We start from the raw sequence: 27650 nt of genomic DNA, 5'->3' as shown, positions 1-27650 counted from the left end.
TGACGTGCGGGGCGGGGGGCGCGGCTCGCGGCCGCCCCTGGGAGCCCCGCTGCCGCTGCTGGATGCGGGCGGCCGGCCGGCCGGCGAGCGGACAAAGGAGGCGGCGGCGGCCAGGGAGAAGCGGGCGGCGGACTCCGAGCGCAGGCGGCGCTGTCCGCCCCGGGAGAAGGGGAGCCGCCCGCCGCTGCCGGCTGCCCGTGCCTCGGCTCGGCTCGCCAGCATGCCCGGCTCCGTCTACCAGCCCGACGGCGGGGAGGCAGCCGGCTGCCCCGCGCCCTGCCTGGGGCTGCTGAGCGCCCCGCCGCCGCCGCCGCCCGGGCAGCCGGCGCACGAGGAGCCGCCGCGGCTGGAGCCCGAGCCGGAGAGAGGCGGGCAGCAGCCCCTGCCCGACCAGGAAGACGCGGCGGCCGCGCTGCGGTTTGCCCTGGACCAGCTCTCCATCTTGGGCTTGGAGGAGGCGGCGGCAGCAGAAGAAAGGGTGACTGACGAAGGAGGAGTGGAGGAGGAGGAGGAGGTGCTGGAGATTGGGGATGGAGGGCTGGATGACATGGACCACGGCTCAGGGCTGGACAGGGGAGTGGGGATGCTGGGGGGGCTGCCAATGCTGGATCCAGATGTGAGCCCCCCCACCTCCAGCACCACTTCCCCTCCAGATGTGTTCAGCAACTTTCACCCCCACCTGGGCCACCACCACTCCATCTTGGCTGAGCAGATGAGCATCATTGGAAGCAGAAAGAAGAGCGTGAACATGACTGAGTGCGTCCCTGTCCCCAGCTCTGAACATGTAGCGGAGATTGTGGGGAGACAAGGTAAACTCCAGCGGCCTTTTTTCCTTTTGTTTTGCCCATTGTCTGTAGTCTCCTCCCTCGCACCCCCTCAATTCCTCCACTCTATTATAGGCAGCTTTTCAGCCTTGATACCTTCAGGTAACACTCTATCTAAAATGGAGAAAGGAGGAGATGCAAGTCCATGGGACTGTAAAATAAGCCAAAATATCTCTATATATGTCACTGAAAATATTCCCTCTATATGTACTGAGAGACTTTAATAGATCCTATATATGTAATTAGTGTCTGAATAACTTGTCTTGGGAACCTGAAGACATTGGTAGATTTGGAGAGAAATGGAGACTCCTGTAGCTTAAATACTCCTGGGCCACTGCTCTGTACCACTATCTAGTTAGAAAGGTGTTTGCCTGTCTTTTGGGGGAGACATGGCATGCACAGAAATGTGTGTTCTATGTTTTGGGTTTTTTGTTTTTTTTTTTTCCCCTTAGACACCTATGCCTGGGTAGTAACCAAAAATCCAGCAATCAGAAAGTATGAGATGCACTGGCCCATCCCAGTTTTTATTTGGGTCAGTTTTAGTCTTTGTTTCTTTGTGCTGGAGTGTGGAGTGGAAACTTTTTAGAAATAAAACCCTTCAAACTCTTTCTATAGAGACCCTTTTAATTCTATTTTATGAACAAGCCATCTCTCTGTGTGCCATTTTAAAATGACTCCACATTTGTAAATATTTTGCTAGAGTTTGCTGTTGTCTAAACTATATAGGCCTGCTACACACTTTGTATATTACATAGATACACACCCAGAAAGTTCTCATGTTTACTGGACTTCTCAAGTCTGTGGAAATAGACTATAAAGTCTAAATGACTGTGAAGTAGATGAAAATACTTCCATTTATTTAATTGATTTCTCCCCTCTCCCACACACCCTCTTAAGGTAATATTTACTATCAGCCTTAATTGATCTCAGTTGGATTCTTAATTTCATCTACTAATTTAAAATATGTTAAACACTTGAGATATGAAGTAGCTGTGGAGGGGCGTAGGGATCCCTGACTGCAAAAAAAATCTGTCACAAAAGGACACAAGGGCACGCCTCAATGCTTGTGATACTTAGCTGGGTGTGTGCCGGGTGGGTTTTGTTTCTTTAAAATAAAAATATATTTTAGTCTTTAAAGTTACTTCTTAAAGAAAAACCCAAAATAAATAAAATGGGTATTTTTAGTATCAAAAATCATTGTTGAGATCTGAGTCTTGCCTGTTTGCAAACTGACCTCCAGTGTATTTGGTCTGAGGTGCAGCCTTTCCTCCCTCGTCTTTCTGCCTTGACCCCTGACTGTTGCTTCTCTTTGTAGGTGTGTGGCTCCTGGTGATCATTTCATTTTAATGGATGGGATTTGTGGGGCCCTTGTGCATTTTTCATGGGTGGAAGTGGGGTAGTGTGGCAGCCCCATTGTTCTCTTTGTTAGCTAGAGCCATGCTGTGATTAGCATGATGACATCATACTCTCTGCTTCCCATTGGCCTGCTCCCAGAGCTCCAACCCACTTCCAGGCATACACAGTCCCAATTTATACCAACTGCTCATGCTCAGCCTCAACTTTCTGTGGTTCCCTTTCTAGTATTGTAGGCTGTGCTGAGAGCTTGGGAAGCAGCAAAAGGTGGGTGTGATCGCTGTAAGGATAGTACCTAGTTGACTGACTCCTGGGTAAGGGTACAGCAGGATCTCACTGCTTCTTGGCCAAGGCCACAGGAAGTATCAACTTAATCTCTGATCCAGCCTCTCTTGGGGGATAGATTCAATTATCTAGTAGGTCTTTTCTATCTCTTAACTGTTAGGATCCAAAACCAGAGTCCAGTGCCTATCAATAACTCAGATTTACTGTGTCCTTGGGTGACTGAACTATAGAAAAGCCCCAATCCCCAGTCTCATCAACCCTTATTAAGTTAAACATGTATCTCTCCTTATGTTGCATGCTTCTAGTCCTCCAGGAAATACTTGGTGCAGAGGGAAGCCTGGATGCTTGCTGAACTCTGGGAACTGGTGTGGTTTATGCAAATACGCTGCAAGGGCATTAATAATCAATGTGATTTAGGAGTGGCATGCTGTGACGGAGAGAGCACCCAGGAATAGCACATACAAAGGCTGAAACGGGCTGGAAACTTGGTTCATAACACTAACAGACTGTAGTTGCTTCCACTATCCCCACCCATCGGGGTAAATAGTTAAATGCCTTTTAATTTTATATTTTCCTGTTTTTTCCTCTTTCCGTGTTCCCTGTCTCCCCCGTCTCCCGGTTCTTCCAGGTAATTTGAGCCCGATTCATTTCTGCTCTGTGGTCCCTTGGTGTCACCTATCTTGGCATAAAGAGGTAGTAGAGCTGGCAGATTCAGCTCTTGAAGGATTCCCCCTGCACAAAGGAATTCCTAGGGTGCCATCAGGTTGGTGCTGCCCTGGCTGTGTGTCACCCCATGGAGTGGTGTCGGGACATTTCCTGGGGAGAGGGGATGTAGCTATTCTCAACCACCAGAAAAGCCCTTGAGACAACTCGTGCAAATTAGGATTGTTTTGAGGCTGCTCCAACCTGCATCAGAGGTCAAACTGGATCTGACCCAGCCCCAGAATAGGGAAGGCACAAAGGTGACTTCACTTCCTCTTGGTCCTGCATCAAGCTCAGCTTGAGTGCGGAAATGAAATCAAGCCCTTCCCATTCACAGGTTGTCTGCTTGAAATTCTTGGCTCTGTGCAGGTCTGTCTTGTACCTTTCCCCAGACATGGGATCTAACTTTCTGCTGTGCTCTCAACACTTTTTGGGAAGTACAAGTAGTGCTCTTGTGGTTTTTGAGGCCCCCTGTGCAAGTATCTCTGAGTGTTTTTTACCCCACCAGAAGGATGAGAGCTATGGTTTTAAATGACTGGGGCTTCTGTGCATAACTGCAGTGTCCTAAGAATCTTTTATGTCTGCCATGAAACTGGTGTGAAATACAAGCTCCAGAATGAATTGGGTACCAAGATCCCTTGATCACTATGGACACGTGAATGTTAGTCCTTACAGTATGCTTCTGTGTTAAAGTTCAAGTCTACTTAAGTAAGATGTCCCAGCAGATGACTTTTCACCCCAGTGAAGTAGTATTACCAATTAAGAGAAAGTAGCAGAGATCGATTGCCAGTGTTCTTTAGTACAGGTGTTCTCAAACTTTTTCTTTCTGAGGCCCCCCCAACAGGCTATAAAAACTCCACGGCCCACCTGTGCCACAACAACTGTCTGCATATAAAAGCCAGGGCCAGTGTTAGGGGGTAGCAAGCAGGGCAATTCACCGGGTCCCATGCCCCAGGGGGCCCCGCGAAGCTAGGTTGCTCAGGCTTTGGCTTCAGCCCTGGGTTGGGGGCTTGGGGCTCTGGGCTTCAGCCCCATGCATTGCGGCTTCAGCTTTCTGCCCTGGGCCCCAGCAAGTCTAATGCTGGCCCTGCTTGGCGCCACCCCCCCCCCCCCCCCCCAGAGGGCCTGAGACTCCTGTTTGAGAACCACTGCTTTAGTTCCTAGTCTGGGCTAAATCACTATAGGTAACTGATATCTTACCTGAGGGTGGAAAACCTGCTCTTTGCCTCAGTTTCTCTGTCTGTAAAATGGGGAATTATTTTGCCCATAGTCACACAGTGAGCCAGTGGCAGAAATGGAAATAGAATTGCTGTCTCCTAACTTCCCAGTCTGGCGAGCTGACCACCAGAAAACATGGTCTTAGTGCTGTTTATGCATCCCCATCTAACAGGTGAGGAAACTAAGACCAAGAAGTTAACTAACTTTTCCAGGGCCTGAAAGATTGTTTCTGAGCCAGGATGAGAATTTAAGTGTTACTGTCTCCTAGATCTCTGCTTGGACCACTAAACCACACCTCTATGGCTATAATATATTCCTCCTGTGTTACAATTTCATGTGGTAAAGGTACTACCATCTTGGCTCCTAAATCAGTTGTAATAAGGAAAATGAGCATGAGGTTTAATGTGGGAAACACTTTGTTCCCAGGGATGTTTACAAGGATGAATTCACCATTGGCCCTTGCAGGCGTAGAGTGCAATGGAAGGGTAATGGGTGAAATCAGTTTGACCTAAGCAACCATTGGACATTTTTATCCACATCACACGCTCACTGTGCAGTCCAGAAAGATTCAGGGAAAAGTCCTGGACTTGGAGTGTTGCAGATCAGGATTGAGATGCATCAGCAGAGCAGGGGTTGGTGGGAGATCCCAGGGACTGAATAGCAGTGGGGGAAGGGGCTGCACATCTGGATTGTGGTGCATCGGCAGAGCTTTTCACACAAGCTTTTTGGAGCAAGGACCATGCCTTCCTGTATGTATGAAGACCACCTAGCCCTTTGTGGGAGTAACTGGAACGCAAATACCAGCCTTTGGCTGTACTGTGTTTAGTTGCCTGGCTTCCGTAAGCACCAGACTGAAGTATTACAATAGACTGAATGTGAAAGACTTCAAGAGCCCCATTCTGTTTGGCAGGTATTTTCCCATCAGAGTGAGTAACTAGCTACTTGTGTCAGTTCTGACCCATGAAATACATTGTTCACTGTGACTCCCCACCCTTCTTCCAAGTCTGTTAACCTTATTATTCCCTGGGACTTTCGGAAACCCACCGAGGCTGGCCTGGGCTGTGTAAAGCATCACATCTGCTCTGTCACCACAACTGGCTCTCATCAGCTGAGCTTAAAAAAAACACTGAGGTGTTCAGCAAAATGAGACCAAGCAACAACACGCACACACACCCCCAGGGCAAGAGGCTGCTGAAGCGTTTTTGGTGAAGGTGCCCAGCGGCTGTGCCTGAGAGTGGGGAGCGTAGGCCCCTTCCCCTCTCCTCCGCATCCTTACTGCTTCGGATGTCACACGTCAATACCAAACGGCAGCTCAGCCCAGTGGGATTATGTTGTCATGCCTTTGCATGCAAACCCGTTCATGATTCTGGCCATGGGTGGGGCCGGCTCTGAGGAGCTCTGTAGGGATTAATTGCAGTAATATGGTCTTCTTTCGAACCACCAAAAACCATAGCACTACTAATGAAATCACTGCTGCATCGGGGTGGGGTTACTGGAGCAGAGGAATTGATGGAGGTTACTGGTAGAAAAGGGTGAAATACGGCTGCTGTTTGACCTCACTCCAGGAGTCCCAGTAGTTCGAACACTGAGAACATGCTGTAAAGCCATGAGTCTCAACTTCACATGGGTAATGATGTATTGCTCTCACCCAGGCCTGTTAATGATCTTTCTTTTGTTTTACTCCTCTCTCTCCTTTCTGAGCCCTAATCTAGCTCTTCTCTCTGCCTTCACGCCCAGCATGTCAGATAAAAGGAGCATTTTATCATTCTTTTATGTCAGTCTGAAATGCCCTTCCCAAATGTGTCTTCCCTTGGTCTGAGCTCAGGGCCAGAAATACCCTGTGCTATTACAGAGATCTCCACTCACTGCATTTTCTGGGTGCTAATCTTGGCTGACACTGCACTGCAAACCCCCCCCTCCCCAGTAGCAAGTCTCAGAAGCCAGGTCAACTGACTTGGGCTTGTGCTACAGGGCTAGAAATAGCAGTCCAGATGTTCCTGCGTGGGTTCCGAAACCTGGCAAGGATGGTGGGTCTTGGCGCCCCAGCAGAAATGTTTACGCTGCTGTTTTTAGCTCCCCTAGAGTGACCCTGAGTCAGCTGACCCAGGCTCTGAGGGTCTGTCTACACAGCAAAGAAAAACCCATGGCTGGCCCATGCCAGCCGACTCCCACTTGCAGGGCTCGGGCTGTAGGGCCGTTTCATTGCTGTGTGGACTTCCTGGCTTGAGCTGGAACCCAGGCCCTGGGACCCTGCCACTTCACAGGGACCTAGAGCCCGGGCTCCAGCCCAAGCCCAAATGTCTGCACAGGAGTGAAACAGCCCTGCAGCCCGAGCCCAAGTCGGCTGGCCCAGGCCAGCCCTGGGTGTCTAGTAGCTGTGGGGACATACCACAGGCTTTTTCTGCAGTGTAGATGTATCCTGACTTTCTCCGCTGCGGCCTTAAGCAAGTGGCTCGGTCTCCCCACCTCAGCTTGCCCACCGTCTGGAGAAAGCACAGAGGTACAGTGCATGCCTGCCTTTCCCAGGGGTGGTGTCAGGATGAACCCATTACCGTTCGCAGGGTGCTATGGAGCTGAAGAGGGCAATAGAAGTGCTAAGCGTGGTCGTTCTCCTCCTCTTCCTCTAGCCCCAGCCCTGGCGCCTCTTGGGCTAGCGTTGTTCTGTTCCACAAGGGATTGCAAGCTCTGTAATGCTGACGGTGGCGTGAGACCTTGGATCAGGGAAAGGAGGTGGGGACGTGCGTAGCAACTAAGCTTGAGCAGCCTCTTTCACCAAAGAGAGAACCCCTGTCCCAGGGGGCTAGTTGAGATGTGCTGGCCAGGGTGTTGCTAGAAGTTCCCAAGGGGCTGTCCCAGCCGCTAGTGCTGGAAACGTCTCTCGTTGGTAAGCCCTGCCCATTCTCAGACTTGCCTTTGTGCTGCTTGGGATGGCAGCACTGCAGGCTGGTCTGTGGTTGGCTCTCGGGGTGTGCTGGAGGGTAACTGCTGCGTGCCAGCCCCTGCCCGATGGAAGCTAAAGTGGAGTCAGTTGGCTTCATACAGAGTCTTGTGGGACAGGAGCTACTGATGTGTGCTGAAGTGAAAGGAGGGGTAAGGTAGCGGAGACGGGCTTGGCCAGACCAAAGGCAGGAACAGAGAGACCCAGCTTTAAATGAATTCAGCAGCAGTATCACAGACCAAGGCAGAAAGGACCAGACCGGACCTATTTTCCCTCCTTGCAGTTCAGCTAACTTCCTGGTCCTGTGCTCTGTCCTCGGGGAGGCTGGGTCGGGAGCAGCCAGTAGCGTGGGGGTGATGTGCTTTTTTTTTGTCCCACAGCCCAGCTCTGGCTTGCATTTGGGATGGGGTAGTGTGTGCTGCTGGTGAAGACAGAGCTCAGGCCGCCTGAATCCAAACAGTTCTTGCCTGTGTGACAGCACATATCCTGGATAGTGTGGGGTGATAAGCCCTGCAGTGTGAATAAGTCAGTTACTTTCCTCAAGTCCAAGCCTGAGCCAAGAGCAGTAAACCCAGTGTGTGAATGCGGACTCTATGCTTACAGTGCAAAGGGGACTCTGATTTGGAGCAGTCCTGCAGCTGTGGCCCTGCTGTGCTAGCGAGGAATGTTGGGGAGGTAATATTTTCTACCCCGGTGGCACTTTGAAGTGAGAGACTCTTAATCCCCCTCTGGTTTCTCACCAACATCACCGCTGGTCAGTTTAGAGAGGCGATGGGCTCCAGCTGCTGCCCCACCCCGGCATTGGTGAAGTACTCCCCACTGAGAAGGAGCCCCAAGCATATCATGTGTCCTGCATCTCGTGGTGCTTTGTATAGCCCTGGTGACCTGGCCAGATTCCAGCTTGGGTAACTGCATTCTGCCTCTGCCATGTTTCCACTGTTCCTCATTTCCTGTACTAAATGGATGGTAACTTCTTAACAGCGCACTGCAACGCTGCGCCATTTCCACCCCAGAGGTGGGTGCAGTTCATAAGTGGCTTCTGTGATTCTTTTGTGTGATTCTGTACATTAGCGTCTCCCTCTAAAGGGGATGAAAGGCAGAGTGTCAGCGTAAAATGATTATCACGATATATGTGCCTGCTATTGAAATGTAGCCATTCTGCCCCCGCAGCACCACCGGAGGGGACGTGGAGAGAGCAACATGCCCATTTAAAATGACACGGAGGAATTTGGCCAAACAGCTGAGTATAAATGTCAGCAGGTGGCTGGGGCTTAGAAGGAAGGATTTCAAGAGGACCATCCCATTTCAACCAGTCTATTGAGTCCCCTTTGCTGGGTGGAGATGTGGGTGGGGGGCCAAGCTTGGATGCTTGAGGTTTGAATACAGCTAGAGCCACCTTCCCCCATCCTCCTCCCACCCCCCTGCACTGAGAAACGCATCCGGATGCAGGACAGCACGTGCTTGATACTCAGTGGGACTAGAGCACATGCTTAAAGTTAAGCACCTATTTACATGCTGTCCGGATCAAGGCTTAAGTCAGGACTGAATATTTTCTATTAGGACCCTGAAGTGAAACGTAACCTATTGCAGTCGGAGATGAGAGAACCTCTCGGTGTGTTTGTCAACCAAGTGGGAGTGAATGGATGAGTTACAAACTGGAATGTCTCTGCGAACGGTTCCCCCGGGGGCTGAGCGAGATTAGCTTTTGTCTGGAATAGAAACGTGGATATAACTTTGTTGTTAGACTTGTAGCAAAGTTTGTGCCCTTCTCCTTCTCTCCCCCCACGGAATGATTGACCCCAACAAGCAGCACAGCCTTGTTCTGTGTTAATTCTGTACCGCAACGCAGCTCATCTGACTGAGCTCTCCGAGGCAGGGAGTGGCTTTTGTTCTGTTTGTACAGCGCCTCGCACAACGGGATCCTGGGCCAGGACTAGGGCTCTTAGGTGACATGCAAATACAAATAGTAAACACGCCACCTTTGGGAACGTTACTGGCCCCTCTACAGCTCTGATTGGCAGTTCTCCTTCTCCCTGTTTGGCCATTCAGACGTGTGGTCACCCTTTGGATCAGGGCTGTAGATACCACTCCCGCCCCAGTGGTTTTTCCAGACAGTACCGCTCCCCTCTGTCGTAGCTCTCTGGGGCTGTCCTGCCCATCTGCATCCCTTCCTGCCGTGCCTGAGTGCGCTGCTTTCCAGCCCTTGCCCTCTTCACACCTCTGCTGTCCTGTTCCATCCTTCCCTGGAACAAAGACCCCTTCCAGATACTGGTGCTCTCCCTGACATCCCAGCTGCCTAGGGCAGTGCAAGCTGCTACCTAGTAAGTGTCCCTGCATAGGAGACGGCATCCTTTCTGTACCGGGTCGGGATTCCTGAGTGTGCTAACAGATCTGTGGCTGCCCTCTACACAACTGTGGCCTGCACCGTTTCCCATTCCCCAGTGCTCTGTGTGTATGCTACAGTGTCGGTGCAATCCCCAGGGTGGCTTGGTTTCCGGCTGTTACTTAAATACACGTGTGTACAGGTTTTTGTTGTCTCTTTTTTTTTTTTTAGGTTGGATCTGGCCTTGCAACTTGTAAATTACAAGCCACTCAGTCTGTCTGTCCAGGCCAGCCTGCTGTGGCAGGCACCTTAGCAACTGATCCCCTGCACTGTGGGAGCTCCCTCTGAAACTCTTCTCTGGCCGTTTACTAAGGGCCTGATTCAGCACAGCACTGAAGCACGTTCTTAAGCTCCATTGGAATCTAAGGCCTGGGCTGTACACAGATTTTATACTGATGTAACGGTGTCAGTTCGGAGTGTGGTTTATTTTGCCGGTGTAACTAAACTGGCAATGCCCTGTGTGGCTGCAGTTTCCCGTACAGGAATAAGCTGTACTGGTATAGCTTTGATACTAGTAGGCCTGCAGCCACGGTAAGGGGCTGTACCACTTTAACTGCCCCGGTCTAGTTTAAGCACTACACAAGATACTCGCTAGTAGCAACACACTCCCTTTTGCTGTGTTGCTCCTAAGCAGCTGTTGCTGTTACAGGCAGTTTCGTCTGACCAAAGGCAGCCTGCTTTTTCTGATACGTAAAATAGCTCCAGGACTTGCTATCAATCTGTAATTGCAACAGTGCAATGTGTGTTTTACTATTGCTACAGTGTTGCATTAGTGTACATACTGTACATTTTTAACCTGTGCTCTGTTCTGCATTTGTAGTCGACTCACATCTTGTAGCAGTAAAGCGGTACTCGTTGCATTAACGTTATAAAAGTATCAAGTTTTATTTTTATGTATGAAAACAATCAAACATCAACCATGATAACAAACACAGCCTCTTTGCTTTTACTTGTAAACATTTTTTATTCTCGCACTTAACTGTAACACTTTGTATGCACTGTAAGTCACTCTGGATATAGGCATCTGCTAAGCAAATAAATAATACTGTAATAACCTAAATTAAAGTATTATTCCATGTCAAAATGCATTCTGTTTATACAGTATCCACTTGTAAATTAATTATGAAAGGATAAACTCATTTCATGCGAAAGAACTCTATTAATTTGTTTGCTTCTTCTCCGTCACAATTTGGATTTGAAGATGGAATTCAATGTCCCAAAGAGACCTGGAGACCCTGTCATGTAGTCCCCCTAGCTGCGAAAAGTGCCAAAGTTTGTTCAAAACCTTCAACAGCTTTAGAGTTGGTGGGGGTGGAACTTCATCAAAATCATCCTCACTCTCTTGATTATGATACATTTCATGAACACAAGCTTGTTTCTCTGGCCTTGCTGCAGCTCAGTAATTCTTCCTCGGGCAGCTCTCCGATCATGAGCAGATCCTCAGCCACAGCAGCTACTAAGTCCTCTTTTTCCATGTTGACTGGAAGTGGGACATCATTCAGAGGGTCGACAAACTCTTCATCATCCTCGTCTCGCCCACCTTCCTCTAGCACAACAAATCTGCCTTTCCTGAAACAGTTGGCAATTGTTGTCAGCTTTACATCTTGTCATGCCTCAGCAACAGGATGAGCCAATGAGTTGAAGAAGGGAACGTGAAGGACCAACAAATACTGCTCCATTACCACTGTAACCAGGATCCGGATTATCCTGATTCGGTCTGCTGTTTGTGGCCTTGGTTTCCAAGGTGTGCACACGGTGCATGACGAGAACGTAGCAGCATCGACCCTGTATGTTCTAGGGGTATCGCCCTCATCTCCCATGGCAGAGGTCCTGGGTTCAATCCTGGGTATGCCTGGCTGTCGGACTCCTTTAATAGGGAGGAAGGATGGTCCTGTAGTCAAGGCACTGGTCTGGGACCCAGGAGACCTGGGTTCAATTCCCTGCTTTTCCACAGAGACTGTGTGACTTGGGCAAGTCATTTCGTCCCTCCCCACCTCAGCATGGGATCTCTAAAAGGGGGTGATGGTGGTAACCTTGGACTGTGCTACACAGATGATCATCATGGTCCCTTTTGGCCTTAAAATGAATCTGTGGGTGCTCGCGCGTCAGCAGACCAGGCCCCAACCCCGTTTCCCCAGCTCGTATTGATTTGCCCTGGGGATTAGATGCCTCCCACGTGCAGCAACAGTGTCATCCAGTGGCCACTAGAATTATTCAGAGAAGGATATTTCCTGGTATTTCTTAAGGCATTAACTAGAGATCGATCTGGGTGGTGCTTGACTTGTGAAGCGGCTGTGTCCCTTTGGGATTTACCCTGGTGGTGATGGAAGCTCAGGTACATTGTACCTGTTCAAAGAGGGTGGGTTTTCCTACCGATCTCAGCATGAAATCTCTCATGGTGAGACCTTCTGCCTTAGCCAGAGGAGCAGAGTTTGGTTTTATTTTGGAGCAGTTGTATGAACTCTCCCCTCCGTTTTGCACCCAAAGGAAGCCCGGTAACAGCATCTGTTTCAATAGCCTCACAATACAAGCACCTCATTGGTGCAATGTGTGTGCTGGAGGCTAGCGTAATAAGAAGTGAAGAATGGCCCTCTTTCTGGGCCAGAATAATAGGCAGCCCTTCGATGCCAGGCCACAAAGCATTACTGGGAGCATGGCCAGCACATGTGCAAATACAGCAGCCCTCTTGCACCAGTGGCTGCCATTTTGGACTTTGGACCTCACTGAACCTTTCAGAAGCCCCTGGTTATTTTAATGCTCCCAAGAAACATGAGAGATGTTTTTAAGGGAAACACTTCAAATCCCAGATGTGAGAATCGTGCACTGAACTCCGAGCCCCACTGCAGATCCACCAGGCTCCCTTCCTTTACAGTACCAGCTTTAACCCTGCATTGATTGTGAGCCTGATTCTTCCCTGCTGTCACATTCGCTTTGCACAGGTGTAAGTAAAGCACTGCCAGATCCCAATGGCAGTATTTTACACACACTTTGCACAGGCGTAAGCGACTGCACGAGATGTCCGGTGGTGAAGAACCAGCCCTATATCTCATAGGAGAGGAATGCCCAGTCAGTGTGTTATATATATAAAATACACACTGTTAAAATAACATTGCCGGCCTTACTGACAGGTGCACTATCCCGTTCACAACAGGCTTTGTGTATGGAAAGCAGGCAGCATAAAGGATGAAAAGTGAATCATAGAATCATAGAAGATTAGGGTTGGAGGAGACCTCAGCAGGTCATCTAGTCCAATCTCCTGCTCAAAGCAGGACAAACACCAGCTAAATCAAATGTTGCTGATCAAAGACCTTGGGCCTGATTTGAAACCCTCATGGCTTCAGTTGGCTTTGGCAGGAGCTGGGGGTGTTCACCGCCTCTGCAAACCAGGTTGTTCGGTGCCTCACAGATGAGAACAGAGCAGCAGGTGACTACCGCCTGCCTTCCCTTGTGCCATTCAGCTGATAGCTCCTGCCAGGAGACCCCAGAACCCTGATCTCTGCTGAATGAAGTGATTCAATTGTTTTGGTCCAGATTCACCCTGGTGTAGCTTCAGTGGTGTAACAGCCGGGATGCATCTCCCTTTTAACATTTTGGATCAGCTTCGTACTAAAGGGTGCAGTGAGACCATTAATGGTTTTGGATTTGAAAAGTTCTTACTGAAATTCCTGGCCCAAAGCTCTGTGTGCCCTTTGAACTCTCCGCTCTCCTCTTTCTAGGGGATTGAGTCCCAGAACTTTCCTCTTTTTTGCTACTGCATTTCATTTCCTGGCAATCTGTTTGAGTTGCATCCTTTCCCTGATGGAGGCAGAGAAAGGGAAATGCGTGGAGAGAGAACCCTGGCAAGATCATTAGCGTAATGAGACTTGAAGGTGGGTAGGAAACTTCCTGCAATGTAACAGTGTGGCCAGCAACACGTCAGCCTAGAAGTGTAGATGCATTTTTATCAATGAGATGGATGCATTGAGGCAGAGCTACTGTACAGATGCACCAGCCATCTTGACGTGGTAGGCTCATTTCCATGTTAATACATAGCTGTCTCACAACAGTGCTGAGAACTGACTCCTAGGAGCAAAGCAAACAGCGTGTGTATGTAGTTCTTCCCTGTGGCCGGTGAGAAAGGCAGAAGGCTCCTCGTTTCATTGCAGGCTTTGTGCCAGGCTCCCCCACCTCTCTCCTTGAGCAGGTTACTATACACTGTGAGATTCCAATGAGCACGTTACTCGAGAATGCCAGAGACGTGAGTCTTCCTCCAAACCCAGGAGTAACAAAAGCCCGAGGATACTCAGCCCTGAGTTAGCACTCTGCCAGCTGTGCCTCTTGAAGGCAGCATGATCGAGTGGTCCCAAAATGGGACAGGGAGTCAGGCAACCTGGGTTCTGTTCCTAACTCTGCGACTTATTTGCTGTGTGACTTTGGGCAAAGTCTCTTAACCTGTCTGCTCCTTTCTTTCCCTGTAATAAACTGAGGAGAGTTTGTTGGCGGCAACTGCTTTGAGATCTTCCGGTTAAAGCAGCGGCTTGTAGGCCTGATGGTTCACCTCCATGGCCAGAGTGTTACCCTCATCTCACAGAGGTGGGAACTGGGACCCACAGCAGGAAATGGCTGGCCGCAGGGGAGACAGCTCGTGAGTGACACAGCCAGGCAGGTAACTCAGGAGTCCCAGACCCACTTAAGCAGACTAAACCAGGCCGCACTGACCAACCCATAAATATACTCACCCAGCAGGCTACTAAATGAGTCGTGTCCTTGCAGCCCCTAGCCACAGTTATACCCACCCATCCCTAAATTAGTCCCAAAAAAAACCCCACCAACAAAAGACAAATATTTTTCAACTGACATTCATCTTTCTGTGTGCTCTGACCACGGCGCGGCGCTTCATGATTCTTATGGTGCCTCCCGAAGGCTGGCAGACAGAGTCCAGTGGGCTGCGAGAGGGGATGAACTCAGGTGTGTCCTCCTGTCTGAGCCCAGAAACACAGCCCTGTGGCCATTCTGGCCGATCACACCTGGCGTGCCGTGTGTGAGAGAGAGATCCCCTTGAAACGACGCTATCAGGGCCCCTGTGCAATTAATCTTCACTCCTTTTATCAGGGAATATCATCGGCCAGTTGGCTCCCCTGACTGAGCAGCTTCCGTAAGTAAAATCCAGCCTCATCTGTTGGTTAGGTTTTCTTTCTCCTCACTCCCTTCTGCTCCCCCTCCCCCCACCCAAAAAAAATTCACATCTGGGTGGGTGGGGAATACCCCAACATGCCAAGCATCAGCCCCCTGCTGTGTGCAGCAGCTGACATACCAAGCCCTCCGAAGAATGGCGCTGGAGGGGGATGTGAGGAGGAAAGAGCCTGGCATAGCCATAACTCGCAGGCAGTCAGCTGCATCTAATCCTGAACTTGTGCTGAAACCAGTGTTAACTCTGCTGTAATGTGGGGATCTGCTATAGGTCACGCTAAGCAGACTTAGCCACAGGCCAGGGCTGGAACGTGCCTTAGGCATACAAGTGACTTTTGGGCTCCAAATCTGCATGTTGCCAGCCCAAGAGCTACATTCTATGCAGTGAGCAGGTTTGCTTCTCTGCTTTATTTGCCGTCTTTTGTAGCACCTCCAATGACAGATCTGCAGTGGAGCCCCTTTTTGTCTGCTCCACTCCAAGACTTAGGGAGATCCCAGGGTAGTGACTCTGGGCAGTGCCAGACTTAGAGACTGAGAGACCACAGGGTCTGTCTGAGTCCAGCAGACTCAATACAGAATCCCCTTTACATTCTGTGCAGCAAAATTCAGTTGTTCTCTGAACACTACAAGTTGCTGGGTGCTTTAATACAGTCAAGATCTTAGGCCACAATCCTTTCAAAGGCTCCATCTGCCTGTAGAATTACTGCCACGTGGAATCCCATGGCCATCTCTGGGTCTCCACGTGGGAGTAACTCTAGTTGAGCTCTTCTCCTAATGGAGGAGGCCCAGGAGAGTGGCATACATCTCTTTCCTTACTCACCCTGGCAAGCTTAGGAAATATCCGCACTGCGGCTAGTACCACAGAGTCTTGACTGAGGCCTTGTCTACACTGAAAAATTAGCCCCAATGGAAACTCTCTCAATTTAGTCCTCCTGATGCAAACCCCGAACGTAGGCACGTTGCACCAACACCAAGTAGGGGTTGCTTTCTCTGCGAAGCACCATTGGGGTAACACCAGCATAAGCCCCTTTGTGCCAGCTCAGCCCTGCGTATGTCAGAAAGGTTGCATCAATGTAACTGCATCAGTGTGGTCACACCAGTCTGAATATCCTTCATGCGGACAGGCCTAGAATGAAGCTTTATACAAAGTTGTGCCAGAGGAGCGTAGTGATACCACGCTCATCACCGTAGTATCGGAGCGCCTTCCAGTTGTGCATTGAGCAACGTGACCATACACGTCACGTGTTCTTTCTCGCCTCCTCTCCCCAGGAGGAGAAGCATGTGCAGGATTGTGTCTTGTTCTGGTAGAATTTTTTTTTTTTAAAATATATGTGTTGTTCTCTATTGACGTTAGAGAAGCCAGGTCAAAGAAATGCACCCGGCACTGGGAGCAGAAGGTTTGTGACGGTCCTTCGTTCCTGGGGAAGTTCATTCCACAATCTCTGACCAGCCCCCGAGAAAGTTCTGTTCCCCCACACAGATGAGCTGATGTCAGAGAGTCCCATAGGACCAGAGAAATGCAGTTGTCAGCTACAACGAGCAAAGCTGTTGACCACAGGTGTCATCCTGGAGTTTGTCATGATGTAGGCTTTGGGAAAGCATAGCAGCCACCCAATATGGCCTTCTTGATTGGCCGTTGATGGGCTTCTCAGTCTAGGTTCTGTGCATGATCTCCACAGCTGTGGAGTCTTCTCGGGGCTTTTCAAAACTACTCCCCCACTCCTTTCTCATCCTCCATTGACGACATCTGGTCTCCAAGCTCCTTTCCAAGCTCAGAACAACTGGTTGGGTCCCGGGCTTTAGTGACACCTTGATGCTCTTGTTTCAAATGTAACTCATTTCCCTTGTTGGCTTCTCCAGAGTTGAATGTATTATCCACTGTGAGAGAGCTCCTGTTCGATAGGTTGACCCTCGGTTATTCACACAAATGACTAGGAGACCCCTTTGTGAATGACTGGCTGAATTTTGCAAGTGATGAATGAATGTGATGAAAAAGCAAGGATTTAGCATCTAAAAATGCACTCTGCTTGCTCATTTTGACAATTTTCAATTTTAATTTTCTGTGACACTTAATGCCCTTGTCAGTGTGCAATGGTATACTTCCTAAATGCAGCCACGACCTGACTACAGCCTCTTTGTGGGGATGTGGTGAAAGGAGACCAATTTCATATGCAGATTACTACGGTTCTACAAAACCTAAACCTTGGACCTGGCCCCGTGGTTAGGGGTCTAGCCTGGGCCGTGGGAGAGCTACGTTCATGCCCCTGCTCCTCCACAGACTGTCTGTATGATCTTGGGCACGTCAATGTCTCTCTGTGCTTCAGTTTCCCACCTGTACAATAGCACTGCCGTGCCGCACCTGGGTTCTGTGAGGACAAATACCTTGAAGAATGTGAGAAGGCCTGTCACTACAGTGATGTGGGGGACATATGCCTTAGATAGGTTGATACCTGCCTGACAAGGTCCTTCTAACTTATCTCATGGTGTTATCAGTATTTACTGGTGACTCTCTTGGACTGTCTTTTTGTTCTGTGTTTGTACAGTGCCTGGCATGATGGGCTTCTGGTCCATGACTGGGGCTGCTAGATGCTGCTGCAGTACAGTTGATTAATAATGTTTTGGGTTAAACCAAAGCTTGGGAAGGCACAGAGGATGTGGGCTACTCTGCCTTGGTGATTGGGAACGAAGGGCAGGAAACCAGCCTGGTCTCTAGATTTAGAATGTGTCACTTGTGTGAATTTTGTTACAAAAAGTTATTAGAGTGCAGGTGGAGCGAACACAAATAGGGCATAGCGGGACTGTAGCTACCGGAAAGGTATCTCCAGAGCGGGTTCTGATCGGCGTTAAGGAGTTACTGGTTGTATTCCAGTAGCCCCTGGAGGCCCCAGCTGAGATCAAGGCCCAGTTGTGCTAGGCACTCTACACACACGCAGTGAGAGACGCTCCTTGCTATGAAAAGCTCATGGTATACATAGACAAGATAGACAACAGGTGAGAGGGAAAACAGAGGCACGGAGCGGGGAAGTGACTTATCCAAGGTCGCTTAGCAGGTTGGTGGCAGAGTTGGAGTAACACCCAGGTCTTCTGAGTCCTAGGCCGATGCCCCATCCACTAGACCAGTGGCTCTCGGCCTTTCCAGATGGCTTTACCCCTTTCAGGAGTCTGATTTGTCTTGTGTACCCCCAAGTTTCACCGCACTTAAACACAACTTGCTTACAAAATTGGATCTAAACGTACAAAAGTGCCACAGCGCACTGTTACTGAAGAATTGTTTCCTTTCCCCTTTTTACCATATAGTTATAAAATAAATCAACTGGAATATAAATGTTGTACTTACAATTCAGTGTGTAGATAGAGAGCAGTAGAAATAAGCCATTGTCTGTATAGTTTTATTTTGTACTGACCTCACGAGTGCTTTTTATGTTGCCTGTTGTAAAACTAGGCAAATCTCTAGATGAGTTGATGTACCCCCTGGAAGAGCTCTGTGAACCCCCAGGGGTACATGTACCCCTGATTGAGGATCACTGGTCTAGACCACTCTGCCTGGTCCAGAGACCTTCGAGCCAGAGCTGCATATATAGGCCCTTAGCTCAGCCCCTAACTAACAGACCCCCTCCTCTGGGACTCCTAGTGGACACATTCCCTGTCTTCCATTTTGAATTCTTCCTCCAGGCAGAAACGAGTGAATTTTTTAGACCAAAAGCAAAGGAAGAAGGGAAGAAATTCTCTGTGTGCGTGCGCGCGGACAGGGGGTCTCAATGGGGCCACGACGAGAGGCTAACAGTAATACACATGCTAATAAGGCAAACTGAAGAAATAAAAGATGGACATGGCTGATGGGGGGGGCGTGAGAGGGGGTTCTGCTTCTGTTCAGCCTGCCTGGTCTCTGTTTAGACACACACACACCCCCATCCCCATCCTGGGGGGAGACCTCCGGCTCCAAATAAAGGAAGCACTGGGATGTAAAAAAAAACAGAAGGGTCATTTCTCTGCACCTTCTCGAACCTGCCCCTGAGATAAAAGTAACTTCTGTGCCTGCTTCCTCACTTCCTTCCAATCCATCTCCAAGGGGGAAGGCCACCACCTAGGGCTGCTGTAACTATTCACTTGGGCACGTGTGTCTGTCTCAGTCCCCTTGACCTTGTCCCCACCTCTCTGCCCAGGGTGCACACATACTCCCCTTTTTCTTCTGGGTTCACCTGTTGCCTCACTCCTTGATAAGGAGCTCTCTGGGGCAGGGACCATCTGTGTCGTGTTTGCATGATGGGGCCCTGATCCCTGGTTGGGATCCTGAGGTCCTGCCCCAGTGGACATGACGATGAGGGGTCAGCAAGCCTGTGTGTTTCATGCTAGCGCATACCATTCACCAGAACTCAGGAGTAACTTCCTGGTTGTGAAGCGTGAGGCTTCTCCTCTCAGAAGGTTTCCCTGTTGTAGGTGTGAATTCAGTGGAAACAATTGCATTGCCTCAGGTCTGCTGGCTTCCCGGCCCTCCTTATAACACGAGCAGCAGGGTGCGCTTGGTTCCCGGCTTCAACCTGGGACTGAACGTGTCGCTTTTCTGTCTCCTTTTCATTCCAGGCTGTAAGATCAAAGCCCTGCGTGCTAAAACCAACACCTACATCAAGACGCCAGTCAGAGGAGAGGAGCCCATCTTCATCGTGACTGGGAGGAAAGAGGATGTGGAAATGGCCAAGAGGGAGATCCTCTCGGCTGCTGAACACTTCTCCATGATCCGAGCAACTCGCAACAAGGTCAACGGCCTGACGGGAACCGTGCAGGGTCCCCCCAACCTGCCAGGGCAGACCACCATCCAGGTGAGAGTCCCCTACCGTGTGGTGGGCCTGGTGGTGGGGCCCAAGGGGGCCACCATCAAGAGAATCCAGCAGCAGACGCACACGTACATTGTCACGCCGAGCCGAGACAAAGAGCCCGTCTTTGAGGTGACGGGGATGCCCGAGAACGTGGACCGGGCCCGGGAGGAGATTGAAGCCCACATCACCATGAGGACAGGCTCCTTCATAGACGTCAACGCAGACAACGACTTCCACTCCAATGGCACCGACGTCTGCCTCGACCTGCTGGGCAGCACGGCCAGCCTTTGGGCCAAAGCCCCCAACCCTGCCCGCAGGCCCTCGGCCGGCCTTCGCAACGACAGCCTGAGCTCCCTGGGCAGCACCTCCACCGAGTCCTACTACGGTGGCCGGGTGGCCGACGCCAGCCCCACCAGCCCGTACAGCACCAGCAGCGGCTTCAACTTCAGCGAGCCCCAGGCGCCACCGCTCAGCTCCGAAGACGCTGACTTTGGCTTCGATTTCCTGGCCCTGGACCTCACCACGCCCACCACCATCTGGTCTCCCTTTGAGCGCTCCAACCCCCTGCAGGCCTTCAGCAGCTGCTCCTCCATCAACGGCTCGCAGAGACGTAACAGCAGCATCAGCGGGACAGCCACGCCCCGGCACTCCCCGACCCTCCCAGAGAGCAGCGTTGCCCTGGACCACCCCCTAGCCCGCCGCATCCAGAGCGACCCGGTCAGCACCTTGTCTTGGCTGCCCACCCAGGGCTCGCTCTCCTCCTTCTCCAACAGCACAGGCTACTCCTCCTCCTCTTCCCTGCCGGGCAGTATCTCTGGCACCTCAGGCTCCCCCACAGATTCCAGCAGCTCTGACGGGCACCGGAAGAGCTCCCGGGAGTGCATGGTGTGTTTCGAAAGCGAGGTCATTGCTGCCCTGGTGCCCTGCGGCCACAACCTCTTCTGCATGGAGTGCGCCATCCGCATCTGCGGCAAAGCCGAGCCGGAGTGCCCTGCCTGCCACACCCCAGCCACTCAAGCCATCCACATCTTCTCCTAGCTGTCCATCCGGAGTCTGATCGGATGGGCCCCCACCCCTACCCCTCTCCCTACAACTCAGCTTTTTAAGAACTTTTAACTGTTTAAATCAACCTTTTTATTTAAGGGATTGGATTGGGACTGCGGGTGGGGAGGGTGAAAGACGATGTTTCTTGCTGGGTAGAAAGCTGGAGAGGAAGATCATGGGGGGGGGGAGGGGGGAAGAAGGGATGAGGAAAATGACAGGAAAGAGGGGTGTGAAATAGCAGAAGGGAGAAAAAAAATCAAATGTTTACAGAATAGCTTTAACTCTGAACCCAGGTGTGGAAGCTGGGGAGGAGAACGAGCAGCTGTTCTTCAACAGTTCTTTCCAAATAACAGTATTCAGTTTGCAAAGTGAAATAAACAGAAAGAAAAGGTCCGGTTGCACTTTTTATTTAGGACACACAAGGGTTGTCTTTATTTTTTTAAAAGCATTTTATTATTATTATTAATGTTTTGGGTTTTTGTATGTAGTTATTTTTTTGGACGGTTCTGGCCGGTTCTCTAAATATATCTCTATTTTTTTTGGTAACACCGTTTTATCTTCTATTTTGCCAACGTGAAAGCTGCCCACAGTGCGTTGAAAAGGATAGGTGTCCTGGCTGGGACGGGCAGGGGGGTGTGGAACAGTTGGGGGCACAGTTAAGCACGTCATGTCGCCAAAAAAATTATTTCGATCGCCGTTTTGTTTTGTTTAGTTTTATTTTTTTATTTTTTACCTCTTATGTATATGTAGGGAATTTATAGGAAAATATGTACTTTATTGAATAAATTTTAACTAAAATATATTTTATTTTAAAAGAAAATAACGGACCTTTAACCTTACATGGCTAAAGTACTGATTATATATTTGCTGCGCTGACTTGACGGTTATGAAAATTGTATCAAGAGTTTTATTTTTTGACTTCTTAATAAAGACTTTTTACTATATATGAATGTACACTGTCTCTCCGGTGTGCTGCTCTCCACGAGGTCACAGTATCAACTGTTACATCACATCGACTCTACTGAGAAACACCAGCATGGTGCAACCGAACAGCGACCGCTCTTACTGCCTGCACGTGGAGTTTGTTCAAGGCTCTGTTTCAAGCTCTGGCTTTCCAAAACCATTCAGACAGTATGTGCGTGTTGACTCCATTTTCTTTACCCGATCCCAATTTTGACAAAACTACACGCCAGTTACCGAACATTGCTTCTTCGGTTATTCTCTACTCCCTGCCTTAAAATGCTAGGTCATGTTCAACAGCTGCTGTGCCTCACCCCAGAGGTGGCAGCATTTCAGCAGTGGGGTATAATTTGCATGGATATGCATGACCTGCTTCCCAGGGGGACCGATGGTCGCTACCACCTGCCCTTAGCATGTGGGAACCTTGTCTGTGCCTGCCAGGGGTCAGCTCTCCGACTCCCCCAGCCATGGGCCCTTCCAGCCTACGCAGGCTCTGCTGTCCTGCAGGTTAGCGATAGGCACAGTCCAAACCCCCTGGGTGCCCAGCCCCTAATCCTCTGGACACTCGCAGCATTTACAGATACTCTGTCCCCAAAGTGACAGTGCGCCTCAGCTTTCCTGTTTCACCTCAGGATCTCTGCTTCCCTCTCAGCACTTGGGTTTGTGACTAGTGAAAACAAGGGTCGGCGTAATTAAGGAAGAAGAGATTCCGGTAATAGCGAGTAGGTGGAAAAATTGGGAACTACTGGTTACATCTAAATCAAAATCATAATATGCATTCTAGAGCCTAGAGGTAACCTCCCTGAGACAGGACAGCAAGACATCTAGTTAGCTATCATCCAAAGCCTTTCTCCCAGCGTTTAACAGCCAGGCTAGCTGTGACCCTCCATTCATATGACAAGCATGTGGGCAGCTTGTCCCCTCGGTGAAGGAAACAGTGTGTCTCCTCGCAGTCTCCTGATATACCGGATGAATTCTTTGATCTTAGTCATAAACTGGACTCCCCCTTGCTGGGTATTCCTTCAGGTAGAGTTTGTGATCTCCTTGCCTTTGCAGTCTTGATTAGCTGATGGCTCCATGTCCAAATAGACTCACATTGTAATACGCATGATACACAATGGTCAGCCAGGGAGAGAAGTGTCTCATACCCCGGACCCGAGCAGAACCTGCTTCTCATCTTCTGGTGACCTGTCTTCATTTACATCAGACCTTCGTTTTCAGCATAGATACAAAACTCCTAAAACAACATCTGTAGATCTCACCATGATTGGGAGCACCAGTACGTTACTGTCTGTTGACAGAGACTTCACATGCCACCCTTTGTCGCACTGGTATGTAGTCATCGGACCTAGGGGATCCCTGTAAACCCCTACGCACTCATTATGCCCCCTGCCCATTGGCATCTGTGTCTGGGTCACAAGGTGTTGGGGGTGGAGTGGCCTGGGGTGCATCCTGCTGTATAAAGGAATAAGGCCGCGTTATCGCTGCATTTCTCCATAGAAGGAGAATGGTGCTTTTTGCAGTGGTGTAAACCCCAAATCCTCTTGCTGTAGCCCCCTTCTCACTGCACGGGTCTCAGAGCGCTTTGTGGAAAGACGGCAAAGCCAGCTGCTGCTGTGTCTTCAGCCACAGCCTGAAACTTGCTCTCTTGAGAGGGGAATAGTATTGACCACGACTCACCATTAACTCTGTCTCATATGGTCCCTAAAAGGGGCGATAAACTCTTGACTTCCCTACTGGCCACCAGCTGGAATGGCACATGGGCCCGTAGTTTGTCCTTTCACGCAGAGCACCTTGTGGCTGTGCAGTACCCGCCAGCACATACTGGGCCTGGAGGGAGGTTTTACTGGATCTTCCTGGCCTGGAGTCAATTGGCTTATCGCGACAAGTCCTCCAGTCTTGCCCATTGGGCCCGAAAAGCTCTACGGGTGCTGAGCAGGGGAGTGGTTCCCCCCCTGCAGTTCCCAAGGGCCTTGTCCATCTCTCTTCCTATTCCTGCCCTGGTGCACCTATGACGCTAGCCATGGCTGGCCTGCTGCTCTCAGCAAAGGCTGCTGGAGGTGGCCCAGCTGTGGGACAGCTGCCTCTGGGGGCAGAGAGGGTCTGCTGAGTAGCAGTTACCTTGCAGCTGGTACCTCTGGCACAGGTAAGGCACCCATGTGAGAGCCTGCCCAGCAGAGAAGGGTGCTGGGGCAGAAGGATGTTGGTCACCTTCAGAATCTGCATGAACAAAGACCAGGCTTCTGCCAGCCATCCGTCCGCCATGGTTGGCAGTGGTCGGCCTGTCGCACTTGTGTGCAGCCTGTGAGTAGAGCTGCCTGGAAAACGGCATTTCCAGCCTGTGGGAAATTTTGAGGTTCTGGTAAAATATTTATGCAATTCAAGAGGAAAAGCAAAAATTTCCAACTTTTTCAGAAGCCAGAAATTCTGAAAAATTCTATTTCAAAAAGAACCAAACCTGGAATTTTTCAGCTGGCTGGCTGCCCACCTGGAAGGCTCTTGTCAATTTCATTCTTTGGGCAGGCTGAAAGTGAAGCTGACAAGCGCCTTGGAGGCTGGCAGGGGTCATGTCGATTTTCCTGCTGGACAATCCAAACCATTTGGCAACACGGAAAATTTCCCCACAGAATTGTTCTGTGTGCAAAGGGCATTTCCCATCAGCAATCGCACCTGTGGCTGCAACCAGCTCTGCGGGTTGAGCTATTTCTGCAACCTTCTGTGAGGGATCTAAAAGGTGCTTCGGTGTTGGAGCCGTTAGCATGTACAGGAGAGCTACTGTCCTGCGGCAAAACAGCCTGCCCCAGGCCAGGATGGGGAGCACGTGCTTTGGGCTTTTCCTGCTGGTTGGAAGGGAATAGTTCAGAATTTCAGTCTAGATTATCCTGGGGCAATTGGTTCAGCTTCCACCAGATGCCCATCTTCACCCTGGAAGTGCGTGCACAACTTCTAGCCTCCGGCCCCCTAAGCCATGCTGAAGAGCATGCCCTGGGCTCTCCCGGCTATGAGGAACTTTTTCTTGTCCTGATGCCATATCCTACACGGGGCTGGAGAAGAAATATTACAGAGAGCTGTGATTTTTAGAGTTCAAAGCCAGAAGGGACTTTTCTGATCATCTAGTTTGACCTCCTGCAAAACACAGGCCAGAGACCATCAGCCTGAGTCCTGCCTCCAGGCCTATAACACTAGTTCAGCCACATGTATTTTCTCAAATCTATTTCTTTAAACACCCCCGACCCTGCTTCTAACTGCAAATGTGTGTGGGGGGGGGGGTGGTTTGAGAGTGTATGTGTCATTCCCTCCCATGCAGATGTGAAATGCTTCTAGTAACTTTCTGTGAAAGGGCTTGATGATTTATTTGCACAAAATCCATCCACAAACGCCGTGATGAGGTAAGTGTTTGCCCCATTTTGCAGATGGATAAAACAGCACCGAGCCGCCCTGCGCCTTACTTAATTGACCGTGGGAGTTAGTGGCGGTGCTGGGAATAGAACCCAGAAATCTGAGCTCCCTCCTGCAGCCCACGTGTCTGGCAAGCAGAAGCGATTGTAGAATAGACAGTGTCCTGATGCAGATGGCACCCCAACATGTATTTACTTATTTTGAACTGCACGCTAAGGGGTATGCCCCCTGCTCCCTAACGATCCAAAATGCTGGCTGCCTAGACACATTTAAAAACTCAAGAACATCAGTCACAAATCACTGCACCAGCCCCAGCAGCATTCCTCCTTCCTACTACACATCATTTAATTCTGGCATGTCCCCTGCGCCTTTTACAACCCTCCCCCTCACCCCACCCCGCAACTGCTCATTCCCTTCCTCCAGTGCTTCCGCCTTCTGCCAGCGTCCCCTCCAAGAGATGCACATACAATGATGAGGTCTAAATTAGCTGTTCCCACTCAAGAAAGAGATCTTGGGAGTCATTGTGGAGAGTTCTCTGAAAACATCCACTCACTGTGCAGCGGGAGTCAAAAAAGCTCACAGAATGCTGGGAATCATTAAGAAAAGGACAGATAAGTCAGAAAATATCATGTTGCCTCTATATAAATCCATGGTACGCCCACATCTTGAATACTGTGTGCAGATGTGGTCACCCCATCTCAAAAAAAGATACATTGGAATTGGAAAAGGTTCAGAAAAGGGCAACAAAAATGATAAGGGGTATGGAACGGCTGCCATGTGAGGAAAGATTAAAAAGCCTGGGACTTTTCAGCTTGGAAAAGAGACGGCTAAGAGGAGATATGATTGAGATCTATAAAATCATGACTGGTGTGGAGAAAGTAAATAAGGAAGTGTTGTTTACTACTTCTCATAACGCAAGAACTAGGGGTCACCAAATGAAATCAATAGGCAGCAGGTTTAAAACAAATAACAGGAAGTATTTCTTCATACAAAGCATAGTCAACCTGTGGAACTTCTTGCCAGAGGATGTTGTGAAGGCCAAGACTATAACCGGGTTCAAAAAAGAACTATATAAATTCATACAGGATGGATCTATCAATGGCTATTAGCCAGGATGGACAAGAACGGCGTCCCTAGCCTCTGTTTGCCAGAAGCTGGGAATGTGCGACAGGGGATGGATCACTTGATGATTCCCTGTTCCGTTCATTCCCTCTGGGGCACCTGGCACTGGCCACTGTTGGACGACAGGATACCGGGCTAGATGGACCCTTAGTTTGACCCAGTAGGGCCATTCTTATGTTCTTATGCATGCCCCCTGCATCAGGCAGAATAGAAAGGACCATAGCTGTGGGTACATCCCTACTCTATATCCTAGCACCAGACCAATGGGGCTGTTGCAATCGTTTCTGTCTTTAATGCGGCAAAACAATGGTTCTTCTTCCAGTGCTTGCTCATGTCCATTCCACATTAGATGTGTGTGCTCGCCACATGCACCAGTGCTGGTCGTTTATCTATCAGCAGTATCCGCAGGGGAGCAGCTCTGGCATCCTCTGGAGTGGCGCCCATATGGCATGGTATAAGGGGCACTGCTGGCTCCCCCCACCCTCATAGAATCCTAGAATCTCAGGGTTGAAGGGACCTCAGGAGGTCATCTAGTCCAACCCCCTGCTCAAAGCAGGACCGATCCCCAATTAAATCATCCCAGCCAGGGCTTTGTCAAGCCTGACCTTAAAAACCTCTAAGGAAGGAGATTCCACCACCTCCCTAGGTAACGCATTCCAGTGCTTCACCACCCTCCTAGTGAAAAAGTTTTTCCTAATATCCAACCTAAACCTCCCCCACTGCAACTTGAGACCTTTACTCCTTGCTCTGTCATCTGCTACCACTGAGAACAGTCTAGATCCATCCTCTTTGAAACCCCTTTTCAGGTAGTTGAAGGCAGCTATCAAATCCCCCCTCATTCTTCTCTTCTGTAGACTAAACAATCCCAGTTTCCTTCTTGCCGCCAGTGACGGTGCTGGAAGGTTCATTGCTCTTGCTAGCAATGCTTAGGCTTCGTTGGTATGAACTAGAGTTCTTGTAAAGTTAGTGCATGTGAACAGGCAAGAAGGAGTATGCTCGTTGGCTCTCTGGGACCTCTGCATCGATCACAGAATCCATCTGGAAGCTGGTCACCTCCCTGGCATTAGGAATGCCCTAGCAGATCTCAGCAGGGACTTCTCCTCTCACCACGGGTGGTCATTCCATCCGGAGGTGGCCTGCATGATCATCCAGAGGTGGGGAACTCCCCACGTAGATCTGTTTGCCACCAGGTGAACATTGGTTTTGCTCCTGGAAGGGCCTGAGCAAGGGCTCCCTCTCCGATGCCTTTGTCCTGTCATGAGCCGAGGGTCTGATGTACGTGTTCCCTCCCATCCCTCTCATCAGCTGGGTCCTAGTGAAGATCAAGAGGGACAAGGCACAGGTTGTCGTGATCACACCTGTGTGCCCTTGCCAGCACTGGTTCCACACGTTCATGAACATGGCAGTGACTCCTCCCTGGCCCCTTCCCTACCATCTGG

The 27650-nt window shown here is 50.0% G+C and overlaps 1 protein-coding gene across 1 annotated transcript; it reads left to right on the top strand.

Annotated features, from left to right (window-relative positions):
- The first annotated feature begins 25 nt into the window (after positions 1-25).
- MEX3D (mex-3 RNA binding family member D) lies at positions 26-21674 on the top strand. The gene is made up of 2 exons (XM_048831028.2): positions 26-809; positions 19454-21674. Exons 1-2 carry the CDS (start codon positions 221-223, stop codon positions 20722-20724), a joined length of 1860 nt encoding a protein of 619 aa, XP_048686985.2. The 5' UTR covers positions 26-220; the 3' UTR covers positions 20725-21674.
- The last annotated feature ends 5976 nt before the right edge of the window (positions 21675-27650 follow it).

Source organism: Caretta caretta, chromosome 25 (assembly GCF_965140235.1).
Source record: "Caretta caretta isolate rCarCar2 chromosome 25, rCarCar1.hap1, whole genome shotgun sequence".
In the NCBI taxonomy this organism is placed as follows: Eukaryota; Metazoa; Chordata; order Testudines; family Cheloniidae; genus Caretta; species Caretta caretta.
The sequence above is the reverse complement of the archived record's forward strand: the minus strand, read 5'-3'. Positions and strand labels throughout refer to the sequence as shown.

Coding starts and splice junctions, on each gene's coding strand:
- MEX3D (XM_048831028.2), top strand. CDS start 221: ATGCCCGGCTCCGTCTACCAGCCCGACGGCGGGGAGGCAGCCGGCTGC. Junction 810..19,453: donor GGAGATTGTGGGGAGACAAG/GTAAACTCCAGC, acceptor TTTTCATTCCAG/GCTGTAAGATCAAAGCCCTG.